The 27449-nt window shown below is 48.6% G+C and overlaps 2 protein-coding genes across 2 annotated transcripts in view; both read right to left on the bottom strand.

Annotated features, from left to right (window-relative positions):
- Window positions 1-3531: 3531 nt before the first annotated feature.
- On the bottom strand, window positions 3532-11314 carry LOC144486007 (EEF1A lysine methyltransferase 3-like). The gene is made up of 3 exons (XM_078204116.1): window positions 11222-11314; window positions 9991-10102; window positions 3532-3926 (listed from the first exon to the last, which is right to left on the bottom strand). The coding sequence occupies exons 1-3, from the start codon at window positions 11312-11314 to the stop codon at window positions 3532-3534; spliced, it is 600 nt and encodes a 199-aa protein (XP_078060242.1).
- A 15016-nt stretch (window positions 11315-26330) lies between these two features.
- Window positions 26331-27449, bottom strand: part of LOC144486006 (zona pellucida sperm-binding protein 3-like) — a 29020-nt gene continuing 27901 nt past the window's right edge. The window contains exon 10 of the mRNA XM_078204115.1: window positions 26331-26500. Coding sequence (XP_078060241.1) covers window positions 26331-26500 — 170 coding nt within the window. The remainder of the gene's footprint in view (window positions 26501-27449) is intronic.

Below are 27449 nucleotides of genomic sequence, written 5' to 3'. Positions count from 1 at the left end.
CGTCACATCTCATCCTTTTACTCTTCACATATTTATAGAACGCCTTAGGGTTCTCCTTAATCTTTCCTGCCAAGGCTTTCTCGTGACCCCTTCTGGCTCTCCTAATTTCTTTCTTTAGTCACTTTCTACAAGCCGTATACTCATCTAGATCCCTATCATCGCCTTGCTCTCTGAACCTTTTGTACGCTTTCCTTTTCTTTCTCACTAGATTCAGCGCAGCTTTCGTGCACCACGGTTCCCATAACCTACCAACACCTCCCTGTCTCATCGGAACGTTGTCATGCAGAACTGCAGACAAGCATTCCTTGAAAATCTGCCACCTTACTTCAATACTTTTCGTCGAGAATGCCTCCTTCCAATTTACGCCTCTGATCTCCTGCCTGATGGCTTCATATTTCCCCTTACTCCAGACAAAAACTTTCCTAGCTTGCCTGATCCTATCTCTTTCCAATGCTAGCGTAAAGGAGATAGAGTTATGATCACTATCCCCAAGATGCTCCCCCACTGAGAGATCCGACACCTGTCCAGGCTCATTAGCCAGTACCAGGCTTTAGTTCAGTCGGGCAGCATGGTCGGTGCAGGCTTGGAGGGCCGAAGGGCCTGTTCCTGTGCTGTAAGTTTCTTTGTTCTTTGTATCAGTAAAGGAATTAAGGGTTGTGGTGATAGGGTGAGTAAGTGGAGCTGAGTCCATGAAAAGAACAAAGAACAAGAACAAAGAAAATTACAGCACAGGAACAGGCCCTTTGGCCCTCCAAGCCTGCACCGACCATGCTGCCTGGCTGAACTAAAACCCCCTACCCTTCCAGGGACCATATCCCTCCATTCCCATCCTATTCATGTATTTATCAAAAGATCAGCCATAATCATATTAAATGGCAGAGCAGGCTCGAGGGGACAGATGGCCTACTCTTGCTCCTCGTTCGTTTGTTTTTATGTTCTTTTTTCGATTGGCCATGCTAAATTGACCCTTAGTGTCCAAAGGTGTGCAGGTTAGGTGGATTGGCCATGCTAAATTGACCCTTAGTGTCCAAAGGTGTGCAGGTTAGGTGGATTGGCCATGCTAAATTACCCTTTAGTGTCCAGAGGTGTGTAGGTTGGGTGAATTGGCCATGCTAAATTGACCCTTAGTGTCCAAAGGTGTGCAGGTTAGGTGGATAGGCTATGCTAAATTACCCTTTAGTGTCCAAAGCTACACAGGTTATGTGGATTGGCCATGCTAAATATGTGGGGTTCTGTGGATCAGGCGGAGGGAAGAGCCTCGGTACGATTAGAGAGTCTGTGCAGACTTGATGGGCCAAATGGCCTCCTTCTGCACTGTAGATTCTATGATTTTTATTTTCAATGCAGTGAGAGTTTCTGCCTCTATCACCTATTCGGGCAGTGAATTCCTGCACACCCCACTCTAACACCCTCCTCCCTAACCCCTCCTCCCTAACCCCTCCTCCCTAACACCCTCCTCCCTAACACCCTCCTCCCTAACACCCTCCTCCCTAACACCCTCCTCCCTAACACCCTCCTCCCTAACACCCTCCTCCCTAACACCCTCCTCCCTAACCCCTCCTCCCTAACACCCTCCTCCCTAACCCCTCCTCCCTAACCCCTCCTGCCTAACACCCTCCTCCCTAACCCCTCCTCCCTAACCCCTCCTCCCCACCATTCTCGGGGTGAAAGCACTTCTAAAAACCTTCTAGCCCAATTATCTTAAATCATTGCTGCCTGATTATTCTGTCTGCAAAGAGCACTAATTACCTTCCTGCTCTATCCATGCCCCTCGCAAATCTTTACACCTCAGTTAAATCTCTCATGGGCCTCCTCTGTTCGAATGAATCACATTGTGCACCTATCCAACCTTCTCTCACAGTTAAAATACTGAATTTCTGGCGCGGAGTTCTGACTGACGCTTCCAGCAAAAGTAATTGTTCTCTTAAATGTTGAAAATCACCTCAAAATGTAGCAAAGATAATGAATCAAAACCAAGACAGTCACCGGTTTATATCTCATCGTATTTTAATTCATTCTTGAGATGTGAGGGTCGTTGGTAAGTCCAGAATTCATTGTCCATCCCTCATTGTTCTTGCGAAGCTGTTGATCAGTTTGTTATTTGAACTACTGCAGTCCCACAATGCTTTGAGATAGGGTCACCCCCACCCCCGCCCCCCCCGCCCTCCCCCACCACCCCCCCCGCCCTCCCCCACCACCCCCCCACCCCCCCACTTCCCCACCCCTCCCCCCCCACCACCCCTCCCCCCCCCACTTCCCCACCCCTCCCCCCCCACTTCCCCACCCCTCCCCCCCCACTTCCCCACCCCTCCCCCCCCCACTTCCCCACCCCTCCCCCCCCCCACTTCCCCACCCCTCCCCCCCCCACTTCCCCACCCCTCCCCCCCCCACTTCCCCACCCCTCCCCCCCCCACTTCCCCACCCCTCCCCCCCCCACTTCCCCACCCCTCCCCCCCCCTCCCCCCCCACTTCCCCCCCCCTCCCCCCCCCACTTCCCCCCCCCTCCCCCCCCACTTCCCCCCCCCTCCCCCCCCACTTCCCCCCCACTTCCCCCCCACTTCCCCCCCCTCCCCCCCCCCCTCCCCCCCCACTTCCCCACCCCTCCCCACCCCCTCCCCCCCCACTTCCCCACCCCTCCCCACCCCTCCCCCCCCCCACTTCCCCACCCCTCCCCACCCCTCCCCCCCCCCACTTCCCCACCCCTCCCCACCCCCACTTCCCCACCCCTCCCCACCCCCACTTCCCCACCCCTCCCCACCCCCACTTCCCCACCCCTCCCCCCCCCACTTCCCCACCCCTCCCCCCCCACCCCTCCCCCCCCCACTTCCCCACCCCTCCCCCCCCACCCCTCCCCCCCCCACTTCCCCACCCCTCCCCCCCCCACTTCCCCACCCCTCCCCCCCCCCTCCCCCCCCTCCCCCCCCCACTTCCCCACCCCTCCCCACCCCTCCCCCCCACTTCCCCACCCCTCCCCCTCAGTATTGAAGAGCTAATTCATTCACGTCTGGTCAACACTGCCGCATCCCGCTTAATTCAAACAAGATTGTGGGCAGAGTTTTACAACTCCTCCCACTGCTGGGATTTTCCGGTCCCGCTGCAGACAATGGAATATTGAACAGCTCACCATATTTTCCAGGCCCGCCCTCCACCGCGACAAGGCCGCACCATTCTGCCCTCTGTTTCTGTAATCATCACACAGGAGAACGCAATAGGAGAGGAATGATCGGACAGGGTAAATCCATCATTTCTGAGTTGCGCTCTGCACGGTTCGAATTGAGCTCGGTGTAAGGTGAATTAAGATGACTGTCAGGTTGCCTCAGCATCCAGTTAGTCTTTTCAGAATACAATGATACCAATAAAGACGGGGACAGTGCATCAGTGTCGGGGTTAAAGTTAGATCCAGGAATAGGGCGAAATAAAAAAATCTCACTCTGTGCACCATTCAACTATCCAACTCTGGGATGTGAAGCCCATCTGGATCTTGTATATTTCATTGATGTGACCTCTGAGATTCTCTGCAGCATTAACCCGTTATGCGACAGGCTCTTTCCTGGTAATTTTGTACAAATTGATTTCTTGTTCTGGGACACTGTGAACAATTGTGGAATCAAAATGAGTTGGAAGAACCTTCTCGTAGAAATCGATGACTCCCATGTGTTTGCGCATCTTCGAGCAGAAGTAAATGGTGGTACTTTGTTTGCTCAGGTAGAGCAGGGTCGTTATCAGCGAGTGGAATTCTGATGGCCTGTAGATGATATCTGAACCAAAGATGAAGTCATAGTCTGTGGGGAACTGTTTGTGGTCTTTGCCCCACAGTAAAGCAGACACTTTTGCACGCTTGATGCCGACCTCGGGGATGTTTTTGCTGACGTTGTACTGTAATTGAATCACAACATTCGGTTGGTCAGTCAAAGTTACATCACCACCTGCCGGAGGAATGTTAGAGAGGAACAACTTATTTCCATTTATTGCTTTTCTGTGACAGTCCTGTAAATGGTAAATGTGGACAGAGAAATCCTGGACAAGGCAGATGAACACGGCGAATGATGCACTTTTGCAGTGATTTGGCACTGAGTACTGGGCAGAGCACTCGATCGCCTTATTCATTGGGCGACATTTATTGACCTGTTTTCAATAACTCTTGATGGAATGTTTTGGAAGAAAGAAAAGGTGATCACATCGTAAGAAGCCTGACACGCCAGGTTAAAGTCCAACTGGTTTATTTGGAATCACGAGTTTTCAGAGCGCTGCTCCTTCCTCAGGTGAGTCACGAGTGTATTCACCCGAGCTAGTCCCACTGACACCAAGGGGCAATTTAGCACGGCCAATCCACCTAACCCGCACAGCTTTCAGACTGTGGGAGGGAACCGGAGCACCCGGAGGAAACCCACGCAGACACGGGGAGAATGTGCAGATTCCACACAGACAGTGACCCGAGCCGGGAATTGAACCCGGGTCCCTGGCGCTGTGAGGCAGCAGTGCTAACCACTGTGTCACCGTGCCAGCATGCCGTGAGTTGGACTGGCTTCTTTAAAAAGCCTGTCACCTGATTGGCAATCTTCATTTTATCACTAAACTGAAATCTTTCTCTTTCCATTCCAACCTGACTTGATTTCATTGGACTGATACGATGCCACTCGATGCTTCTATCCATGGTTGGATCTTGCTGAATTCAACGTCCTGCGTGATTTCGTTTCAAAACATATACTCCTATATAAGCCCCTCCTTCCTACATTCCCATTCTCCTTACATCACTTGCTACTTCCATGTCCTCCTTCCTGCTATAAGGAAATATAAGATTAGGAAGGTACTCAGTGCACCCGCACTTGGATTAATTAAACAACTACAATTTCAGCTATAACTGCCATTGGCTCTTGACAGATTGGTGCTGGTACAGAATAGTTAATGACTAGAACTAATGTCAAAGTTGATTGGCAGGGATGGCTACAAGGTTCTGTGGCTGGATTTTCTGGTACATACTGGGTGTCCTTGATAGGTATGTCCCTGTCAGGCAGGGAGGAAATGGCCGAGTGAGGGAACCATGGTTCACGAAAGAGGTGGAATGTCTTGTGAAAAGGAAGAGGGAAGCTTATGTAGGGATGAGGAAACAAGGTTCAGATGGCTCGATTGAGGGTTACAAGTTAGCAAGGAATGAGCTGAAAAAGGGGCTCAGGAAAGCTAGGAGGGGACATGAGAAGTCCTTGGTGAGTCGGATCAAGGAAAACCCCAAGGCTTTTTACTCTTATGTGAGGAATAAAAGAATGACCAGGGTGAGGTTAGGGCCGGTCAAGGACAGTAGTGGGAACTTGTGTATGGAGTCAGTAGAGATAGGCGAGGTGATGAATGAATACTTTTCTTCAGTGTTCACCAAGGAGAGGGGCCATGTTTTTGAGGAAGAGAAGGTGTTACAGGCTAATAGGCTGGAGGAAATAGATGTTCGGAGGGAGGCAGTTTTGAATAAACTGAAGGTCGATAAGTCCCCTGGGCCTGATGAAATATATCCTAGGATTCTTTGGGAGTCAAGGGATGAGATTGCAGAGCCTTTGGCTTTGATCTTTGGGTCCTCACTGTCCACGGGGATGGTGCCAGAGGACTGGAGAGTGGCGAATTTTGTTCCTCTGTTTAAGAAAGGGAATAGAAATGACCCTGGTAATTCTAGACCGGTTAGTCTTACTTCGGTGGTTGGTAAATTGATGGAAAAGGTCCTTAGGGATGGGATTTACGACCATTTAGAAAGATGCGGATTAATCCAGGATAGTCAGCACGGATTCGTGAAGGGCAAGTCGTGCCTCACAAATTTGATTGAATTTTTTGAGGAGGTATTGTTGATGAAGGTAGGGCAGTTGATGTCACATACATGGATTTTAGTAAGGCGTTTGATAAGGTCCCCCATGGTCGGCTTATGATGAAAGTGAGGAGGTGTGGGATAGAGGGAAAGTTGGCCGATTGGATAGGTAACTGGCTATCTGATCAAAGTAAGAAGTCTCACAACACCAGGTTAAAGTCCAATAGGTTTATTTGGTAGCAAATACCATAAGCTTTCGGAGCACTGCTCCTTCGTTAGATGGAGTGGATATCTGCTCTCAAACAGTGCACAGACACAGAAATCAAGTTACAGAATACTAATTAGAATGCGAATCTCTAAAGCCAGCCAGGTCTTAAAGGTACAGACAATGTGGGTGGAGGGAGCAGAACAGCTAGTGAGATTCTACAAGTCCAGGAGGCAAGCTGTGGGGGTTACAGATAATGTGACATAAAACCAACATCCTGGTTTAGGCCGTCCTCATGTGTGCGGAACTTGGCTATCAGTTTCTGCTCAGTGACTCTGCGCTGTCGTGTGTCGTGAAGGCCGCCTTGGAGAACGCTTACCTGAAGATCCAAGGCTGAATGCCTGTGACCGCTGAAGTGCTCCCCAACAGGAAGAGAACAGTCTTGCCTGGTGATTGTTGAGCGGTGTTCATTCATCCGTTGTCGTAGTGTCTGCATGGTTTCCCCAATGTACCATGCCTCGGGACATCCTTTCCTGCAGCGTATCAGGTAGACAACGTAGGCCGAGTTGCAAGAGTATGTACCGTGTACCTGGTGGATGGTGTTCTCACGTGAGATGATGGTATCCGTGTCGATGATCCGGCACGTCTTGCAGAGGTTGCTGTGGCAGGGTTGTGTGGTGTCGTGGTCACTGTTCTCCTGAAGGCTGGGTAGTTTGCTGCGGACAATGGTCTGTTTGAGGTTGTGCGGTTGTTTGAAGGCAAGAAGTGGGGGTGTGGGGATGGCCTTGGCGAGATGTTAGTCTTCATCAATGACATGTTGAAGGCTCGACACCACTCGACAATCACCAGGCAAGACTGTTCTCTTCCTGTGGGGGAGCACTTCAGCAGTCACGGGCATTCAGCCTTGGATCTTCAGGTAAGCGTTCTCCAAGGCGGCCTTCACGACACACGACAGCGCAGAGTCACTGAGCAGAAACTGATAGCCAAGTTCCGCACACATGAGGACGGCCTAAACCGGGATGTTGGATTTATGTCACATTATCAGTAACCCCCACAGCTTGCCTCCTGGACTTGTAGAATCTCACTGGCTGTTCTGTCTGGAGACAATACACATCTTCACAGCTTCACAGCTCCAGGGTCCCGGGTTCGATTCCCGGCTTGGGTCACTGTCTGTGTGGAGTTTGCACATTCTCCTCGTGTCTGCGTGGGTTTCCTCCGGGTGCTCCGGTTTCCTCCCACAGTCCAAAGATGTGCGGGTTAGGTTGATTGGCCAGTTTAAATATTGCCCCTTAGAATCCTGAGATGCGTAGGTTAGAGGGATTAGCGGGTAAATATGTGGGGGTAGGGCCTGGGTGGGATTGTGGTCGGTGCAGACTCGATGGGCCGAATGGCCTCCTTCTGCACTGTAGGGTTTCTATGATCTTTCTATGATCTCTTTAACCTGTGTTGAATGCTCCCTCCACCCACATTGTCTGTACCTTTAAGACCTGGCTGGCTTTAGAGATTCGCATTCTAATTAGTATTCTGTAACTTGATTTCTGTGTCTGTGCACTGTTTGAGAGCAGATATCCACTCCATCTGACGAAGGAGCAGTGCTCCGAAAGCTTATGGTATTTTGCTAAAGCATCTGCTTTAAGCTGGCTGTGTCGATCTAAAACCTTTTCTCACCGAAAACACCGATTATTCATGTCCTGGGTATTTCTGGTGTTCACTTTTCTGCTACCCCTCTCCATATCCCTCCTCCTCATCGTCTGCCATATTCCTGTAGCCGGCTTGTGCCTGTACGATCTCTCCATCCTGTGGACAGTGTCTGTGCTATCGTCTGTTTTATCACGGATTGACCTATTCGTGGCATAAAAGCTGTGGGTATAGAATGTTTCCCCAAGAATTTTTTAAGGCCTCTAACATTTGATCATATAAAGGTATCTTTGTCTGCAAATTTAACTCCTGTTAAAACCAGGAGCCTATCCAGATTGGTCACTTTAGCACAGTCCAGTAACTTAAATGCCAACAGGGACTGTGGAATTTCCAGCCAGTGTTTTTGTAGCCTTATATATAGTCTGTTAGATTCCATCACATATTCTTCAATAGAAATATCCTCCGATTTCCGAAAAGTATCAAAATCTGACCAGGCTTCACACGCAGTTAATCAGTCATCCTGAGAAATCTTATCCATAAATTATCCAGAGCTTCCTCCGAGTCCAAATGTTCCGACTCCCATTCAGAAAATACTTTGACTAACTTTACTTCTTTGTGGTAAAGAAAGAGCCAAGGCCATTCCTTGCTTTCTTTTACTCAAAGCGGTGACCGCCGTCCACATGAAGACTTTGCTTCTCCATTGGTCATAAGGTTCAGTTTCTGAAAATAATGGTGGATAGTCATATCCTGGCACTTTCACTCTGGGTTCAGCCATTTGTTGTCATCTACTCACTCCGTAGTGGATTAGAATTCTTCTCCCTTTTTTTTCTTTGAAAGAGTTGTAACTTGCAGCCCTTGGAACCAACAACCATCCTCTGCTACCACTGTTTGAGCCTCTAAGGTTGCAGTTTAGTAAAGGAGACGCAAGTTCTGCTTCTTCATAAACTACCTTTATTTCTTTGATCCAACTCCACATCCAATTCTCCATCGACCCCAAGTGCCGCCTGAAGCCCCTTTATATATCACTGGATAATTGACATCAAATTAGGACTTAACAGGAAAGTCTGTTAACCCATTCCTAACATATAATGTGGGAAAATTTGAGGTTGTCCTCTTTGGTGGGAAGAATGCAAGTGAAGAATGTTATTTAAATGGAGAGAGGCTGCAGAATTCTGTAGTACAGAAGGATCTGGGTGTCCTTGCACATGAATCACAAGAAAGTTAGCATGCAGGTACAGCAAGTTATTAGGAAGGCAAATGGAATGTCCATTGCAAGGGAAAAGAGCATAACAGAATGGGTGTGTTGCTCTAAATGTACAAGACATTGGTGGGACCATCCCTAGAGTTCTGTGTACAATGCTGGTCTCCTCACAGAGGGATATATTTACAGCAAAGATTCACTAGGCTTTTTTCTGGGATGAAGGGGTTGTCCTTTGAGGAAAGGTTGAGCAGGTTGGGTCTGCACCCATTGGAATTTTGAAGAAAGAGGAATGAACTTATTAAAACATATGATTCCAAGTGAGCTTGTCTGAGGATGTTTCCCCTCTTGGGTGAATTTAAAACCTCCCATTTAAGACAGATGTAAGGTCTAATCTCTTTCTCTTACAGGGTTATCGATCTTAGGAATTTTCTCGCCCAGAGAGCAGTGGGGCTGGATCATTGAATATATTCAAGGCTGAGTCAGACAGATTTTTGTTCGACAGAGGAGGGTTTAAGAGAACATGGGAGAAAGACAAGAAAGTGGCCTCACTTGGTCAGACATGATCTTGGTAAATGGCTGAGCAGACTCAAGAAGCTGAATCACTCTATTTCTTATGATCTTATACATTCCCTGGATATTTATATTTTTCCCACTTCTCTTGATGTTTATTGCAAGGTGACTGGAATTTAAGAGTGTGGGTATTTTGCTAAAAATGCATGATTGAGGGGCCAAATGGCCAACTCCTGTTTTTAATCCATTTGCTTGTGTTATTGATTAGATTCAAAAGATTCAAGCTCTTTTTAAAATATTACACTGAATGTGCCAGAATTAATTCTTGGCTCAATAGGCAAAGATGTTTTTCTTTAATGTATTGATGTTCAGATTTACAAGAATACCAATTGGAAAGGGAACAACAATTTATACTTCATGAGGGGAGTGTCCCAACCAATCAGCTCTCTCTTCACATGCAGTATTAATTGTTGTTCTCCTACTCTTGCACTTTTGCCGTGATGAGTGCAAGATGAAAAGCTTCGACAACTTGTCTCTTTTTAATTTCAGAAATACTCAGCCCAAGGTCTTGTCATTGTGCATAGTGACCGTACCACATTTTACTCTCCTCACACCTACAGAGTGTTGTCTCTTGACGTTTTCTTCACTTACCCAGCAGGATGGCAAGAATCCCCACCAGCCCAGTTCCTGCCCCCAATTCAATCACCTTCTTCCCAGTAAAATCCATCTGTTCCTGTTCAAAGTAGCGGCAGAGAACTTTGGCCTGAAAGAAAAAGTTGAATTAACATTGGAATTAATTAGTTCACCTGAAACATTTAATGACATTTCTGAAAGTCAGGACCCACTGCAAGAGAGGGTGCTCATCCAGTGTGTAAGATATTGAGGGGTATTGATAGAGTGGATTCTCAGAGGCTTTTACCCAGGGCTGAAATGGTTGTCACGAGAGGCCACAGGTTTAGCGTGCTGGGGAGTGGGTACAGAGGAGATGTTAGGGGTAAGTTTTTCACTCGGAGGGTGGTGGGTGCGTGGAATCGGCTGCCGGTAGTGGTGGTGGAAGCGGATTCGATTGAGTCTTTTAAGAGACTTTTGGACAGGTTCATGGAGGTTAGTAAGATAGAGGGTTATAGATGAGCCTAGAAGGTAAGGAAATTGTTCGGCGCAATTTGTGGGCCAAAGGGCCTGTTTGTGCTGCAGCTTTTCTATGTTCTATGTTCTAAATAGTTTCACAGGGAACAGAAACACAACATTTTAAACACCATACAGCCATCGAAGCATTGTAGATGGAAGGGTATTGTGATGCCTTTAATCAGGCAATTGAGGTTGGCCTGCTTGCGTATGAAGTCCCTGATTGAAACCAAGGACAATGCCCTGGAAAACTAGAACCAACAATGAACCTTTCCTAAATAGAAGGTAGCAATTGTAGGTTATTGATAAATGGATGGTGTTAGCCATTGGTGATGCATCTTTCATATTTATTCTTTGAATATTTGTAATTGTTTTGTAATAACGTATTTGTAATAAACAAAAGGAATCCCTGACTGAAACAGAGTCCTGGCCGGTGAACTGGCAGGAGCTGGAGACCAAGGTCTCCGCTCGCCTGAGTCACTGGACAGGACTGCTCCGAGTGCTGTCCTACAGGGCGCGAGTTCGCGTCATAAACCAGCTGGTCGCCTCCATGTTGTGGTACCGGCTGGTCCCTTTGACCCCTCCCCCTGGCTTTGTCACAAACATCCAGAGAACCTTTGTTCGGTTCTTCTGGGACAACCGACTGCACTGGGTCCCTGCCGAGGTTCTGCATCTCCCGCTTGCGGAGGGCGGTCAGGGTCTCGTATGTTTTCGCACACAGGTAGTGACCTTCCACCTCCAGACGCTGCAGAGATACCTTTACGTCGAGCCTCCTCCACGATGGTGTGCCCTGGCGACGGATTTCTCCCGCCAGTTGCACGGCCTGAATTATGACGTGCAGCTGCTGCATATAAATCTGGGGCACCTTCCGACCTCGCGGGAGTTGCCCGTCTTTTACCAGGACCTCCTCACGGTCTGGAACATGGTCGCCTCGCGACGCAGCGTCAGGAGTAGCGGCTCTCGTGCGAGAGCCACTGCTCAGGAATCCGCACCTCCAGCCGTATAACTTCAGGTGGCTGGCGGAGAGGAGGCTGTGGCCGCCGGGGTGACCAGAATCGGGGACGTGCTGGATGGCGGAGGAGCGGGCTGGATGAGTCCCCGCGTGCTGGCTGAGCGCGCGGAGGTGGCCGTCCGGCACGCGTCCAAAGCCATCCAAGACCTCAGGATGATTGTGTTCAGACCTGAGGGCACACGCAGTCTCGAGGCGGCACAGGCGTGCGGTGGGATCCCGCCCGAGCGTTCCCCTGCTCGGATGGAATTTTACATTGGCCCCAAACCTCGACCCCCCCCTCCCGGGTCAGGTACCCCCACATCATGAGCCACCTCATGGAAATGCCCCCAGTCCCCTTTTCTACCGCACGGAGGCGTTTCCTGTACGGGCTGCTGCTGCGTCCTCGCCTGTCGCCCGGATACACCATGGCGGCCTTGTTGCCACCGGGTGGCAGAGGTCCCCAGTGGAAGTCTCTCTACGGAGAGATCTCCCCCCCACTATCTTGGGGACCTGGGGTGGAGGGTGCTGCACGCAGCAGTACCGTACAACCGTAGGTTGTACCGGTTCACGGGGTCCCAAGTGTGCCCCTTTTTGCAACCTAGTGGAGTCCGTGGACCATGTCTACGCTATGTGTTGTCGGCTGTACAACCTTTTCAGTTTTCTAAAACACCTTCTTTTGATGTTTTGTTTGCACTTCAGCCCCACGCTCCTGACCTACGGGCATCCGGTGCGGAGAGGGGCGGGGAAGGAAGAGGAGCTCCTCGTGGACCTGTTCCTGGGCCTGGCGAGGCATTCTATCTCCCGGTCCAGGCAGCGGGCGATCCAGGGGGACATCCAACCCGACTGTCTGCCGCTCTACCGCGGCTATATGTTCATGTCCGGGTGTCCCTGGAGAGGGAGCATATGGTGTTCCACTGCCTTCCGTGCCCGCTGGGCACCGCAGGGACTGGGGTGTATTATTGACCCCCTTAATCACATCTTCATTTGATGTTTTAAGTTTCCTTTCTGCTTTGCCTTTTGTTTCCGGCGGTTCCCCTCCTTTTAGGGAGCTGCACTTTTTCAGTTGTCCCTGAGTTAATTCGATTTTGTTTATTTGGTTGGACAACAAAAGATGTCCCTGATTGAAAGCTCATTGGTGGCCCAGTCGGAGAGCCCCGTGTCCTGTATTTAAACAGGAGCGTCAGTCTCTCTGCACTCCTGATGTAGGCAGCACACACTGAGCACTCAGTGGAGTATGGTAGGATCTTGTAAATAATGGAATTCTGATGATGGGACTTTCACCTCCGAGGACCTATTGCAGGTATAATCCCAGTATAAGTGGCAAAGTTGTTGTGTTCAACAAACAAAGAACAAAGAACAAAGAACAGTACAGCACAGAAAACAGGCCCTTCGGCCTTCCAAGCCTGTGTCGCTCCTTGGTCCAACTAGACCAATCGTTTGTATCCCTCCATTCCCAGGCTGCTCATGTGACTATCCAGGTAAGTCTTAAACGATGTCAGCGTGCCTGCCTCCACCACCCTACTTGGCAGCGCATTCCAGACCCCACCACCCTCTGTGTAAAAAACGTCCCTCTGATGTCTGAGTTATACTTCGCCCCTCTCAGCTTGAGCCCGTGACCCCTTGTGATCGTCACCTCCGACCTGGGAAAAAGCTTCCCACTGTTCACCCTATCTATACCCTTCATAATCTTGTACACCTCTATTAGATCTCCCCTCATTCTCCGTCTTTCCAAGGAGAACAACCCCAGTTTACCCAATCTCTCCTCATAGCTAAGACCCTCCATACCAGGCAACATCCTGGTAAACCTTCTCTGCACTCTCTCCAATGCCTCCACGTCCTTCTGGTAGTGCGGCGACCAGAACTGGACGCAGTACTCCAAATGTGGCCTAACCAGCGTTCTATACAGCTGCATCATCAGACTCCAGCTTTTATACTCTATACCCCGTCCTATAAAGGCAAGCATACCATATGCCTTCTTTACCACCTTCTCCACCTGTGTTGCCACCTTCAAGGATTTGTGGACTTGCACACCTAGGTCCCTCTGTGTTTCTATACTCCTGGTGACTCTGCCATTTATTGTATAACTCCTCCCTACATTATTTCTTCCAAAATGCATCACTTCGCATTTATCCGGTGTTACATGGTGTTATAGAATGTTCAAACCAAGTATTTGGTGCAAGAAAACTTTGTCAATCCAAATCGCGTTGGGACCCATTAAACCATTCCAAAGAATGTGTCTCATGGTGCTCAGATTACATTAAATTGATTACATGATTCCTTGGATGATACTAAATCAGTGTGGGGTATCACGAGTGGAATACACTGGAACTAAATTGGTGAGGGTGCTGGAAGAATAAAGCAAGAGTCTTTATTCTTTCATAGAATGCTGGTAATGCCAACATTTGGTGCCCATCCCTAACTGCCCTTGATCCGAGTGTCTCATTCGGCCATTTCAGAGGGCAGTTAAGAGTCACCCACATTGCTGTCGTTCTGGATTCACATGCAGGCCAGACCGGATAAGGATGGCAGATTTCCTTCCCCAAAGGACATTAGTGAACCAGATGGGGTTTTCCCACACTCGACAATGGTTTAGTGGTCACCATCACTGAGGCTAGTTTTCAATTCCAGATTTATTAATTGGATTTAAATTCCACCAGCTGCGGTGGTGGAATGTGGACCCATTTCCCTCAGACCATTAGCCCCGGTCACTGGATCACAAGCTGATCATGGGGAAAGAAATGACAACCAAAAGAAGCATGGTCTGAAAGAATAAAGATCTGGAATTTTAAAAAATTAACAGAAATGTTCATAATAAATGTCTGGATCACAGGGATCGTGGGGCTGCATCCTTAGTCCCTTACAATACTCCTTATACACCTATATCTGTGTGGCTAAATTCCCCTCCAACTTCATTTTCAAGTTTGTCGTAACACCACTGTAGTGCGTCAGATCTCAAACAATGACAAGACAGATTACAGGAATGAGATAGAGAATCTGGTGAACTGGTGCAGCAACAATAATCTCTCCCTCAATGTCAACAAAATGAAGGATATAGTCATCAACGTTAGGAAGCGTAGTGGAGAACATGCCCCTGTCTACATCAATGGGGACGAAGTAGAAATTGTCAAAAGCTTCAAGTTTTTATGTGTCCACATTCCTATCGACCACCAACAACCTGTCCTTGTCCCTCCATGCCAACACTGTAGTTAAGAAAGCCCACCAATGGCTCTACTTTCTCAGGAGGCTAAGGAAATTTGGCACGCCTGCACTGGCCGGGAGGCCAAGTGGCAAATGCAGATGCCTTAAGGAGGCAACCTTTTGCAGACACCCCACCAATGGTACCCCAAGTGGAAGAGATGGTAATGACCATGAATTTTCTGGATACCTTCACAGTGGCCGCATATAATATCGGTCTTTTGACGCAAAAAGACTCTGTCCTCACAAAAGTTAAACACTTAGTACTGACAGGGGAAATGGAAAGGCCAGTACAGCTCCAGTTCCACCCTTATTGGAGAAGAGAGCAGCTCAGGTTAGAAGAGGGAATACTGCTATGGGGGAGCGTGAGTGATTGTTCTGAGTCCGGGTCACCGTGCCATACTGGCTGAACTAAATCACTACCCAGGAGTGTCCACAATGAAGATACTGGCCAGAAGCTATGTTTGGTAGCCCAGAATGAAAACGGACATAGCAGTGCTCAAGGGTGCTGCCTGGAACGCCAAGATGGACATATGTTGTCACCAGCAGCTCTCCTACACCTTGGGAATGGGCAGGTAGACCATGGACTCGGCTGCATGTGGATTATGCAGGCCCATTCATGGGCTTGATTTTCTTGGTCATAGTGGGTGCCCAATTGGATGGAAAGCCATAGGATGCATTCGACGACCACAACAATAACGCTAAAGAAACTTTGCACCTTCTTTTCAACATGTGGGATCCCGGAGCTGCTGGTCGCTGACAATGGACCAGCTTTCGCCAGCCAAGAGTTCACCCGGTTTATGAAGTTGAATGGGATTTGACATATCAGGACGGCACCGTACCAACCATCGCCAAACAGTCCAGACTTTAAAAGCTGCTTTAAGGAACAACTGGCAGTATCAATAGACACAAAGCTTCCCATTAGTTATTAGATTATAGAACAAGCCCCCCGCCATGTCACTCCAGGAATAGCACCTGCAGGATTGCTCATGGGCAGACAACTCTACACCAGATTAAGTTTGTTATTCCCAAACCTGGGGGGGAGGTGTGGGAAGGGGGGGGGGGGGGGGGGGGGCGGGGAGGGGGGGGGGGGGGGAGTGGGGGGGGAAAAGCAACAAGAAGTCCAATGCAGAGGCCATGACAATAGCAGCCGGGAGAGGCAATTGGAGGCTGGAGAAAAAGGTTGGGTAAAGAATTACGTAAACGGTCCCATATGTTACCTGGAATGGTTGAGTGTCGGATGGGGCCTGTATCCTACTGAATATGCATGGGTGAGGCCATCCTGAAAAAAACATCTGGATCAGGTGCCGGCCACAAAATCACAGTTTGTCCTGGAACCAACTATGCCCAGCAGGCTGAGGACCGAGGAGAGTTCTCCCAGACTGGCCAGCCCCACCTCTCTGTCGCTCATAGTTAGACCCTCGGAGTCCAAAATAGACACTGCGGGCGAAGCCACGGCTACTCCTCTGCCACGCAAGGAAGGGGGTGAACTAGAACTGCGGCGCACGCGTCGTAAGAGACGGGCACCTGTTGGACACACTCCTCCCATGTCAGATGCCGAGTTGGAGCATCCAGACTCGATGCTCAAGAGATCCATGAGCTGTGCGAACTGCCAAGGTTCCTCACACCTGGGGGGTGGGAGGGACTTCAATGAGGCCGATGAGAGTTGGCCTCTTGGAGTATGAGCTCCATGACTGAGATCATAATGGCCTGGCTAGTCAGGGAGCCTCACCTGTATATAAATATGGGAGTGTCAGGTTCACCGGCATGCTCGATTCTGACTTTGTATCTGAAGCACTCTAGATGTGGAATAGTTTGTAAATAAAGGGAATCTGGTGAAGGAACACCCGGCCTCTGAAGAGTAATTTCACAGAGTGTGAGTAATTTCAGATGTGGGATGATATAAGGGGAGCAGGCTTAAGGGCAACATTAGGGCTTAAGTTTCCAAATGCTTTCCAAATTGCCAAACTGGCTTTTTTATCACCTTATGTCCAGTTCTCTTGTCGTTTAACAGAGATACAATGCCACTATTGGGCAAAAATGCCACTCGAACTGAATTATGTGGTTAAGGTGATTAATTTTCTCATTCTAAAGCTATATTGCAATGTCAATTTGTGAATAAACATGTTGCATACACGCATGCAAACATTCAAATTCAGATAGGAGTAGGCCACTGGTATCCTCATGCCTGCTCCGCCATTCAATAATGGCTGATCTGATTGTAACCTCAATTCCACATTCCTATCGACCACCAGTAACCTTTCACCCCCCCCGCCTCATCAAGAATCTAGCTACCTCTGAGCTTAAAAAATATTCAAAGACTCTGCTTTCACCGGCTTTTGAGGAAGAGAGTCCCAAAGGCTCACAACCCTCTAAGAGAAAAAGATTCTCCTCATCTCTGTCTTCCATGGGCAATGTGGCGATTTGTCATGATTGTCCCTTTCAGGGCAACACAGCAGAAGAGGCTCATCTGGCTTGGGAGCGCATTTGAGACAGAGTGTGGGCAATCATCCCAGGGGGTGGAGCCCTCTCTTGGGCAGAAGACATTTAGACAAAAAACATAGAAAGAATACAGCACAAACAGGCCCTTCGGCCCACAAGTTGCGCTGGTCATGTCCCTACCTACCTAGGCTATAGATAGGCTTACCTATAACCCTCAATCCTGTTAATCATAGAATTCCAACAGTACAGAAAGAGGCCATTCGACCCATCGAGTCTGCACCGACCACAATCCCACCCAGGCCCGACCCCCATTTCCCTAAATATTTTACCCACTAATCCCTCTAACCTCCGCATCTCAGGACGCTAAGGGGCAATTTTTAGCACGGCCAATCAACCTAACCCTTGGACTGTGGGAGTGCCAGGTTCACCGGCACGCTTGATTCTGAGGAAACCGGAGCACCCGGAGGAAACCCACGCAGACACGAGGAGAATGTGCAAACTCCACACAGACAGTGACCCAAGCCGGGAATCGAACCCGGGACCCTGGAGCTGTGAAGCAGCAGTGCTAACCACTGTGCTACCGTGCCGCCCGTCCATGTAAGTCCCATGTACTCATCCAGAAGTCTCTTAAAAGACCCTATCGAGTTTACCTCCACCACCACTGACGGCAGCCGATTCCACTCGCCCACCACCCTCGGAGTGAAAAACATACCCGTGACATCTCCTCTGTACCTACTCCCCAGCACCTTAAACCTGTGTCCTCTCGTAGCAGCCATTTCAGCCCTGGGAAAAAGCCTCAGAATCCACCCGATCTATACCTCTCAACATCTTGTAAACCTCTATCAGGTCACTTTTCATCCTTCGTCTCTCCAAGGAGAAAAGACCGAGCTCCCTCAGCCTATCCTCATAAGGCATGCCTCCCAATCCAGGCAACATCCTTGTAAATCTTCTCTGCACCCTTTCAATCATTTCCACATCCCTCCTGTAATGAGGTGACCAGAACTGAGCACAGTACTCCAAGTGGGGTCTGAAGAGGGTCTCAGAAAGCTGCACCATTATCCCCGACTCCTGAACTCAATCCCTCGATTGATGAAGGCCAGCACACTATACGCCTTCTTAACCACCTCCTCTACCTGCGGGGCCGATTTCAGAGTCCTATGGACCCGGACCCCAAGGTCCTTCTGATCCTCTAAGAGTCTTACCCTTGATATTATACTCCTGCATCCCATTTGACCTGCCAAAATGGACCACTACACATTTATCCGGGTTGAAGTCCATCTGCCACTTCTCCGCCCATCTATCTATGCATCCTATCTATGTCACGCTGCAGCTTCGGACATCTCTCCAACCTATCCACAACACCACCAACCTTCGTGTCATCGGCAAACTTACCAACCCATCCCACCACTTCCTCATCCAGGTCATTTATGAAAATGACAAACAGCAAGGGTCCCAGAACAGATCCCTGGGGCACTCCACTGGTGACCGACCGCCATTCAGAAAAAGACCCATCCACAACCACTTTCTGCCTTCTGCAGGCAAGCCAGTTCTGAATCCACAAGGCAACAGCCCCTTGGATCCCATGCCCTCTCACTTTCTCGAGAAGTCTTGCAAGAGAGACCTTATCAAACACCTTGCTGAAGTCCATGTAAACCACATCTACCGCCTTCCCTTCGTCAATGTGTTTAGTCACATTTTCAAAGAACTCCACCAGGCTCGTAGGGCATGATTTGCCTTTGACAAAGCCGTGCTGACTACTGAGCATACTAAACTTCTCTAAATGTTCATAAATCCTGTCCCTCAGGATCTTCTCCATCAGTTTACCAACCACTGAGGTTAGACTCGCCGGTCGGTAATTACCTGGGCTATCCCTATTCCCTTTCTTGAATATAGGAACCACATCCCCAATCCTCCGGAACCTCTCCCGTCTCCATCGACGACGCAAAGATCATCGCCAGAGGCTCTGCAATCTCTTCCCTCGCCTCCCACAGTAACCTGGGGTACATCCCATCCGGTCCCGGCGTCCTTTCTATCTTGATACTATTCAAAGTTTCCAACACATCCTCTTTCTTAATGTCCACATACTCAATCTTTTCAGTCCGCCTCAATCCAGGTCTTTTTCCACAGTGAATACCGAGGTAAAATATTCATTAAGCACCTCTGCTATTTCTTCCGGTACAGACTTTCTCACCTTCACCTTTTATATGTCCTAGTCCGTCACATCTCATCCTTTTACTCTTCACATATTTATAGAACGCCATGGGGTTCTCCTTAATCTTTCCTGCCAAGGCTTTCTCGTGACCCCTTCTGGCTCTCCTAATTTCTTTCTTAAGTCACTTCCCACAAGCCGTATACTCATCTAGATCCCTATCATCGCCAAGCTCTCTGAACCTTTTGTACGCTTTCCTTTTCTTTCTCACTAGGTTCAGCGCAGCTTTCGTGCACCACGGTTCCCATAACCTACCAACACCTCCCTGTCTCATCGGAACGTTGTCATGCAGAACTGCAGACAAACATTCCTTGAAAATCTGCCACCTTCCTTCAATACTTTTCGTCGAGAATGCCTCCTTCCAATTTACGCCTCTGATCTCCTGCCTGATGGCTTCATATTTCCCCTTACTCCAGATAAACACTTTCCCAGCTTGCCTGATCCTATCTCTTTCCAATGCTAGCGTAAAGGAGATAGAGTTATGATCACTATCCCCAAGATGCTCCCCCACTGAGAGATCCGACACCTGTCCAGGCTCATTAGCCAGTACCAGATCAAGTACAGCCTCTCCCCTTGTAGGCTTATCCACATGCTGTGTCAGGAAACCCTCCTGAACACACCTAACAAACTCCTCCCCATCCAAACCCCTTACCCGAGGGATATTCCAATTGATGTTTGGGAAATTAAAGTCTCCCATCACGACAACCCTGTTATTCCTACATCTCTCCAGGATCTGTTTCCCTATCTGCTCCTCAACATCCCTGTTACTATTGGGCGGCCTGTAGAAAACACCCAGCAAAGTTATCAACCCCTTCCCACTCCGAACTTCCACCCACAGAGACTCTGTGGACAATCCCTCCACGGCTTCCTCCTTCTCGACAGCTGTGACACTATCCCTGATCAGCAGTGCCACTCCACCCCCTCTCTTGCCTCCCTCCCTGTCCTTTATGAAACATTTGAAACCCGGCACCCATAGAACCATAGAACCATAGAAAATTACAGCTCAGAAAGTATCCCGAAGTATCCAGTCCTGTCCCTGTCCCCAAGTCTCCATAATGGCCACCACATCACACTTCCAAGCATCGATCCACACTCAAAGCTCATCCACTTTATTCACTACACTCCTGGCGTTAAAATAGACACATCTCAAACCTTTGGTCTGAGCTCTCCCCTTCTCCATCACCCGTCTATTCTCCCTCTTACACTGTGTACAATCCTTCTCTATTTGCGAGCTAACCTCCTCGCTCTCAGTCACCTCCTCACGATTCCCTTCCCCCAACCTTTCTAGTTTAAAGTCTCCCCAGTAGCCTTAGCCAACCTTCCTGCCAGGATATTGGTCCCCCTGGGATTCAAGTGCCACCCGTCTTTTTTGTACATGTCACACCTGCCCCTAAAGAGGTCCCAATGATCCAGGAACCTGAATCCCTGCCCCCTGCTCCAGTCCCTCAGCCATGCATGCATCCTCCACCTCACTCCATTCCTGCTCTCACTTTCCTGTGGCCCAGGCAGCAATCCTGAGATTACTACCTTTGCGTTCCTCCTTCCCAACTGTCTACCTAGCTCCCTATATTCTCTTTTCATGACCCCTTCCATCTTCCTACCTTGTCAGCAGTACCAATATGTACCACGACCTCTGGCTCCTCTCCCTCCCACCTCAGGATATCTGGGACATGATCAGAGACATCCCGGATCCCGGCACCAGGGAGGCAGACCACCATCCGAGACTCCCGTCTGCCTGCGCAAAAATGCCTGTCCGACCCCCTTACTGTCGAGTCCCCGATTAATACTGCCTTCCTCCTCCTTTCCCTAGCCCTCTGAGTTACAGGGCCGGACTCTGCTCCAGAGACACGGCCACTGCTGTTTCCCCAAGGTGGGCTGTCCCCCACAGCAGTACTCAGACAGGAGTACTTATTGTGAAGGGGCACATCCACCGGGGTGCTCTCTATCACCCGAGCTTTCCCCTTCCTGGACGTTACCCACTTGTCTGCCTCCCGTGGCCCCGGTGTGACCACCTGCTCATTTTCCCCAACCAGACGAAGATCCTCGAGCTGCAGTTCCAGTTCTCTAACATGGTCCCTTAGGAACCACAGCTCGACACACCCATCACAGATATGGATGTCCGGGAGGCCAGGAGCCTCCAGGACCTCCCACATCCTACATTGGGAACAACAGACTGGCCTCACACTCATAATTTCCCTTCTTATTTCAAGGAACACAGAGAAACGTACTTAAGGATTAAACTTACCCCGCCACACCCTTTCCGCCTCAGCCCTTAGAGCCAAAGCCCTTCAGCTCTCACTCTGCGCCCTTCTCACTCCGCTGTCTGCTAACGACGCTGCCCGCTGAATAGTGCGGCCTGCTTTTATACCTCCCGCGCGCTGAAGAAAAATTTGACCCTTCCCAGAACACCCAGCGGCCTACTTCCGGGTTAGAGTTCAATGTAGAGTTCAATGTAGAAGAGATGAAGGGACTAGAGCAGTCATGTGGCTGCTGGCCTCTGTACAGATTTTCTTATTAATAAATAACTTTTGTGTTTCTAAAGAAGGCATTGTTACATCCGGTGACAAGGTTAAAATTATCATGATAATGCCTCTGGCCCAACATTAGTGAGTATCCTTGTTTAAATTGAAATCCGAACAAAAAATTGTCCTCACCTAAATGCCTGTCTTTGGGTGAACAGACTCATTTGAGATGATAAGATACTGCCAGATACTGAATCATGTAGAATCAGGAAGGATGGACCAGTCCAAGCTGCGGAGATAATGGAAAACCTCAGACGAGGCAATAGAGGACCCCAGAAAGAGTGCACTGAAAGATCCCAGAAGGATGATACTGAAAGATCCCAGATGAAGGGCATTGAGAAAATTACAAAATGGAAACACATCAACATTTCATTGAGACAGACCCAAGCAACAGCGACGTCAAAAGGATTTATCTCAAGTTAACACAAGTAGAAATGAAGGTTCTATCTGCCCAGCAAGAACATGGTGGATTACCCTGAGAAGAAATGCAGAAATTTTAAAAATTGGAAGAAACTAGGAACTTGGGCGGCATGGTGGCACAGTGGTTAACACTGTTGCCTCACAGCGCCAGAGACTCAGGTTCGATCCCCGGCTTGGGTCACTGTCTGTGCGAAGTCTGCATGTTGTCCCCGTGTCTGCGTGGGTTTCCTCCGGGTGCTCCAGTTTTCTCCCACAGTCCAGTGCAGGTTAAGTGCATTGGCCATGCTAAATTCTCCCTCAGTGTAACCCAAACAGGCAACGGAGTGTGGCAACTGGGGGATTCTCACAATAACTTCATTGCAGTGTTAATGTAAGCCTTACTTGTGACTTATAAATAAACTTTACTGACATAAAGACGGATCAGCAAAAATATTTAAAGCACTGGAGAAGATATTAAACAAGAAGCCAGTGGGTGGTTATAGAGAGTTGTATTTCAAACTGGATGCCTGTGACCAGCGGTGTGCCTCAGGGATCAGTGCTGGGCCCACTGTTATTTGTCATTTATATTAATGATTTGGATGAGAATATAGGAGGCATGGTTGGTAAGTTTGCAGATGACACCAAGATTGGTGGCATAGTGGACAGGGAAGAAAGTTATCTCCAATTGCAACGGGATCTTGACCAATTGGGCCACTGGGCTGACGAATGGCAGATGCAGTTTAATTTAGATAAATGTGAGGTGATGCATTTTGGCAGATTGAACCAGGGCAGGACTTACTCAGTTAATGGTAGGGCGTTGGGGAGAGTTACAGAACAAAGAGATCAAGGGGTACATGTTCATAGCTTCTTGAAAGTGAGTCACAGGTGGACAGAGTGGTGAAGAAGGCATTCGGCATGCTTGGTTTCATCAGTCAGAACATTGACTACAGGAGTTGGGACGTCTTGCTGAAGTTGTACAAGACATTGGTAAGGCCACACTTGGAATACTGTGTGCAGTTCTGGTCACCCTATTATAGAAAGAATATTATTAAACTAGAAAGAGTGCAGAAAAGCTTTACTGGGATGCTACTGGGACTTGATGAGTTATAAGGAAAGGCTGGATAGACTGGGACTTTTTTCTCTGCAGCGTAGGAGGCTGAGGGATGATCTTATAGAGGTCTATAAAATAATGAGGGGCACAGATCAGCTAGATAGTCAATATCTTTTCCCAAAGGTAGGGGAGTCTAAAACTAGAGGCCATAGGTTTAAGGTGAGAGGGGAGAGATACAAAAGTGTCCAGAGAGGCAATTTTTTCAGACAGAGGGTGGGGAGTGTCTGGAACAAGCTGCCAGAGGTAGCAGTAGAGGCGGGTACAATTTTGTTTATTAAAAAGCATTGAGATAGTTACATGGGTAAAATGGGTAGAGAGGGATATGGGCCAAATGCAGGCAATTGGGATTAGCTTCGGGGTTTAAAAAAAAAAGGGCGGCATGGACAAGTTGGGCCGAAGGGCCTGTTTCCATGCTGTAAACCTCTGACTCTATAAGATGAAATGACTGATAGTGAACTGAAATAAGTTACAAAGATTTACAAAATGAAGTTAAGAAGAAGTAGCAATTAATGAGACAATGGAGAATAAACTGAACACCATGAAGAGCAACTTGAAAATAAGTAGAGGTCCAGTGAAGAGTTGAATCCGGAGAATAAGAGCTTGAAGAAGAGAAGATTGACAGTGAGAAATTAACTGGAGAGGTAAAACCATTGAAATTGGCAGCAGAATCCACAATTCAGACAGGGGAAGAAACTGAGATTACGAGTGAGAATCTTTGGCCTCCCCTCAGTGTTTTTCTCAGTGGCAGGAGGCAGCCTGCCATTGGCTGGTGGTGGCATCTTCTGGTCCCACTGCTGTCAATGGGAATTCTCATTGAAGCCAGCCCACTCTGTTGGGAAACCTGCGGCAGGAGGTGCGCTGCCAGCGGGACCAGGGAATCCCATTGGCGTGAACAGCCAGGAGAATTCCGGCCTACGCGCCAGAACCAGATTGCCCAAATAGACACACGAATGGAAAAGCGCAAGAGCTGACATGATAAAATGGTCGATGGAAAAGATGCTGAACTGAAATGTTGGGAAGAAAAGAAACTTTATCATGTGACCTAAGTACCAGAGATAGAGCATTACAACCATTCCCCTGTACGTGACACAGCGGGATTATGAAAGAACTGTCAAGACTGCATTTGGAATTGTATCCAGTTAAATCCTACCAATAAATATGTTTATGTTTGAACACACAAGACTCGAGATCTCACCAATGGGCCATCACCTCTGCGACAATAAAAAAAATTAAATACATAATATGACAGTGCCCTAAAAGAAACTTTGGCAGTGTTTCAAGTTGAATTATTGCCTCTAAGATCGGACTCCTGCCACACCCAGTAGACATGATGTGGAGATGCCGGCGTTGGACTGGGGTAAACACAGTAAGAAGTTTAACAACACCAGGTTAAAGTCCAACAGGTTTATTTGGTAGCAAAAGCCACACAAGCTTTCGGAGCTGCAAGCCCCTTCTTCAGGTGAGTGGGAATTCTGTTCACAAACAGAGCATATAAAGACACAGACTCAATTTACATGAATAATGGTTGGAATGCGAATACTTACAACTAATCAAGTCTTTAAGAAACAAAACAATGTGAGTGGAGAGAGCATCAAGACAGGCTAAAAAGATGTGTATTGTCTCCAGACAAGACAGCCAGTGAAACTCTGTGGGGGTTACAAATAGTGTGCCATTCCGCAGCAAACTACCCAGCCTTCAGGACCTTCAAACAACCGCACAACCTCAAACAGACCATTGTCCGCAGCAAACTACCCAGCCTTCAGGAGAACAGTGACCACAACACCACACAACCCTGTCACAGCAACCTCTGCAAGACGTGCCGGATCATCAACACAGATGCCATCATCTCACGTGAGAACACCATCCACCAGGTACACTGTACATACTCTTGCAACTCAGACAACGTTGTCTACCTGATACTCTGCAAGAAAGGATGTCCCGAGGCATGGTACATTGGGGAAACTATGCAGACTCTGTGACAACGGATGAATGAACACCGCTCGACAATCACCAGGCAAGACTGTTCTCTTCCTGTTGGGGAGCACTTCAGCGGTCACGGGCATTCGGCCTCTGATATTCGGGTAAGCGTTCTCCAAGGCGGCCTTCGCGACACACGACAGCGCAGAGTCGCTGAGCAGAAACTGATAGCCAAGTTCCGCACACACGAGGAAGGCCTCAACCGGGATATTGGGTTCATGTCCCACTATTTGTAACCCCCACAGAGTTTCACTGGCTGTCTTGTCTGGAGACAATGCACATCTTTTTAGCCTGTCTTGATGCTCTCTCCACTCCCATTGTTTTGTTTCTTAAAGACTGGATTAGTTGTAAGTATTCGCATTCCAACCATTATTCATGTAAATTGAGTCTGTGTCTTTATAAGCCCTGTTTATGAACAGAATTCCCACTCACCTGAAGAAGGGGCTTGCAGCTCCGAAAGCTTGTGTGGCTTTTGCTACCAAATAAACCTGTTGGACTTTAACCTGGTGTTGTTAAACTTCTTACTGTGTTTACACCCAGTAGACACAGAGATGGATCATTTGTAAGCCTGTTGATCGCGGAGGAGTTGAGAGATGCTTCAGCAGCCAGTGTTGCCGTCTAGAAATGTTTGTGAACTTGTCAGCATCGAAGAACCTGATCGCCGATTTACAGACGTAACTGATATCTCCGCGGAAGCAAATAGTAATGAGCTGCCTGTGCCTGGAGAGGTATCCGTCATTGCAGTTTCTGTTAATCTCAATCCTGTGGAAGCGTCTCAGACTCCCAGAATTACACCGCTCCTCAAAAAACAGAAAATGTAAGCTTGTGATCAATAAACATTTTTTAAAAATTGAAGTTGAAGGGAGAGCCTTTGGATCTGCTAATGCTCTTTTAATTACAAACACTGCACTCACAGATTCCCAGATAACTGCCGATACTCCAAGTGCACTTCTTCTTCCCCGAGAGATACACAAAGGATAACCGCAAAACTGATAAAAAAAGCGTTCCAGTTTTTCATCGTCATTTGGAGGAGTCTCCTTGTCGGTGTTGGAGAGCTGCTGCTTTTCCTGATCTGCTTCCATTATTGACTCTGAGCTCAGCAGGTTCTGCTTTGAAGTCTCCAATCTCAGGGGAGGTTGAGTTGTCAGCCTGTCTCAGGTCTGGCTTTACAGACGCGCAATCCTCATGCTCTACAACAGAAGAAACAACGAGAAACTAAACTGGAAACAACACGAATTACATTCAATTGGTGACTCTGCCCTCTCTGCACTGTCCAATAAATTCTCCAAGGACATTTTAACACAACATTCAAGGATTTTTGAGGGATCATATTAAGTGAGAAGTGCTTTTACAGAAACTGCACCATAGAATCCCTACGGTGCAGAAGGAGACCACTCGGCCCATCGAGTCTGCACTGACTCCCCAAAAGAGCATCTTACCCAGGCACAGGTGATTAGGTCCCCTGGGGGAGAGGGTCATGCCTGGGCACTGACCCTGGCACTGTTGGGGTGAGGGTACCGTGTGGGGGTGTGGCTGTTCTATTTTGGGGAGGGGGTTCTCTGGGTGGGAAGCTCTGTGAAGGAGGATGGAGGTGGGCTCGGTGAAGAGGGAGTTTCTGTCGGGTGAAGGTTCTATTTTTATTTCTTAACTTTGTGGCATTCTTAGAAAATGGTGCCTGGGCCCAGTGTGGGCTGTATCCCATTTCCTGCCCAACTTTATCTGTTCCATCTTCTTGACCTGTCTGTCACACCTGCTGTATCCCTCTCTCTCCGTCCTTTGCCATGTTCTCCACTTTATTCTTTAGCGGGATGTGGGTGTCACCGGCTGGGCCGGCATTTGTTGCCCATCCCCGATTGCCCTTGAACTCAGTGTCTCACTCGGCCATTTCAGAGGACAGTTAAGACTCAACCACATTGCTGTGGATCTGGAGTCACATGTAGGCCAGACCGGGTAAGGACGGCAGATTTCCTTCCCTCAAGGACATTAGTGAATCAGATGGGTTTTTACAACAATACTTCAAAAGCAGAATACTTTTCATAGAAATCATAGAATCATAGAAACCCTACTGTACAGAAAGAGGCCATTCGGCCCATCGAGTCTGCACCGACCACAATCCCACCCAGGCCCCACCCCCACATA

This window comes from Mustelus asterias, unplaced genomic scaffold (genome assembly GCF_964213995.1).
Source record: "Mustelus asterias unplaced genomic scaffold, sMusAst1.hap1.1 HAP1_SCAFFOLD_263, whole genome shotgun sequence".
NCBI lineage: Eukaryota > Metazoa > Chordata > Chondrichthyes > Carcharhiniformes > Triakidae > Mustelus > Mustelus asterias.
This window is presented reverse-complemented; position numbering and strand designations above follow the sequence as displayed.

What these genes read in the sequence shown, in the direction of transcription:
- LOC144486007 (XM_078204116.1), bottom strand. Translation starts at nt 11,314, where the DNA reads ATGCAGCAGCTGCACGTCATAATTCAGGCCGTGCAACTGGCGGGAGAA. An exon ending in GGAGGAGGCTCGACGTAAAG is followed by an intron (nt 10,103 to 11,221) that starts GTATCTCTGCAG and finishes TTTTTCTTTCAG; the next exon opens with GCCAAAGTTCTCTGCCGCTA. An exon ending in GATTCTTGCCATCCTGCTGG is followed by an intron (nt 3,927 to 9,990) that starts GTAAGTGAAGAA and finishes TTCCTCCGGCAG; the next exon opens with GTGGTGATGTAACTTTGACT.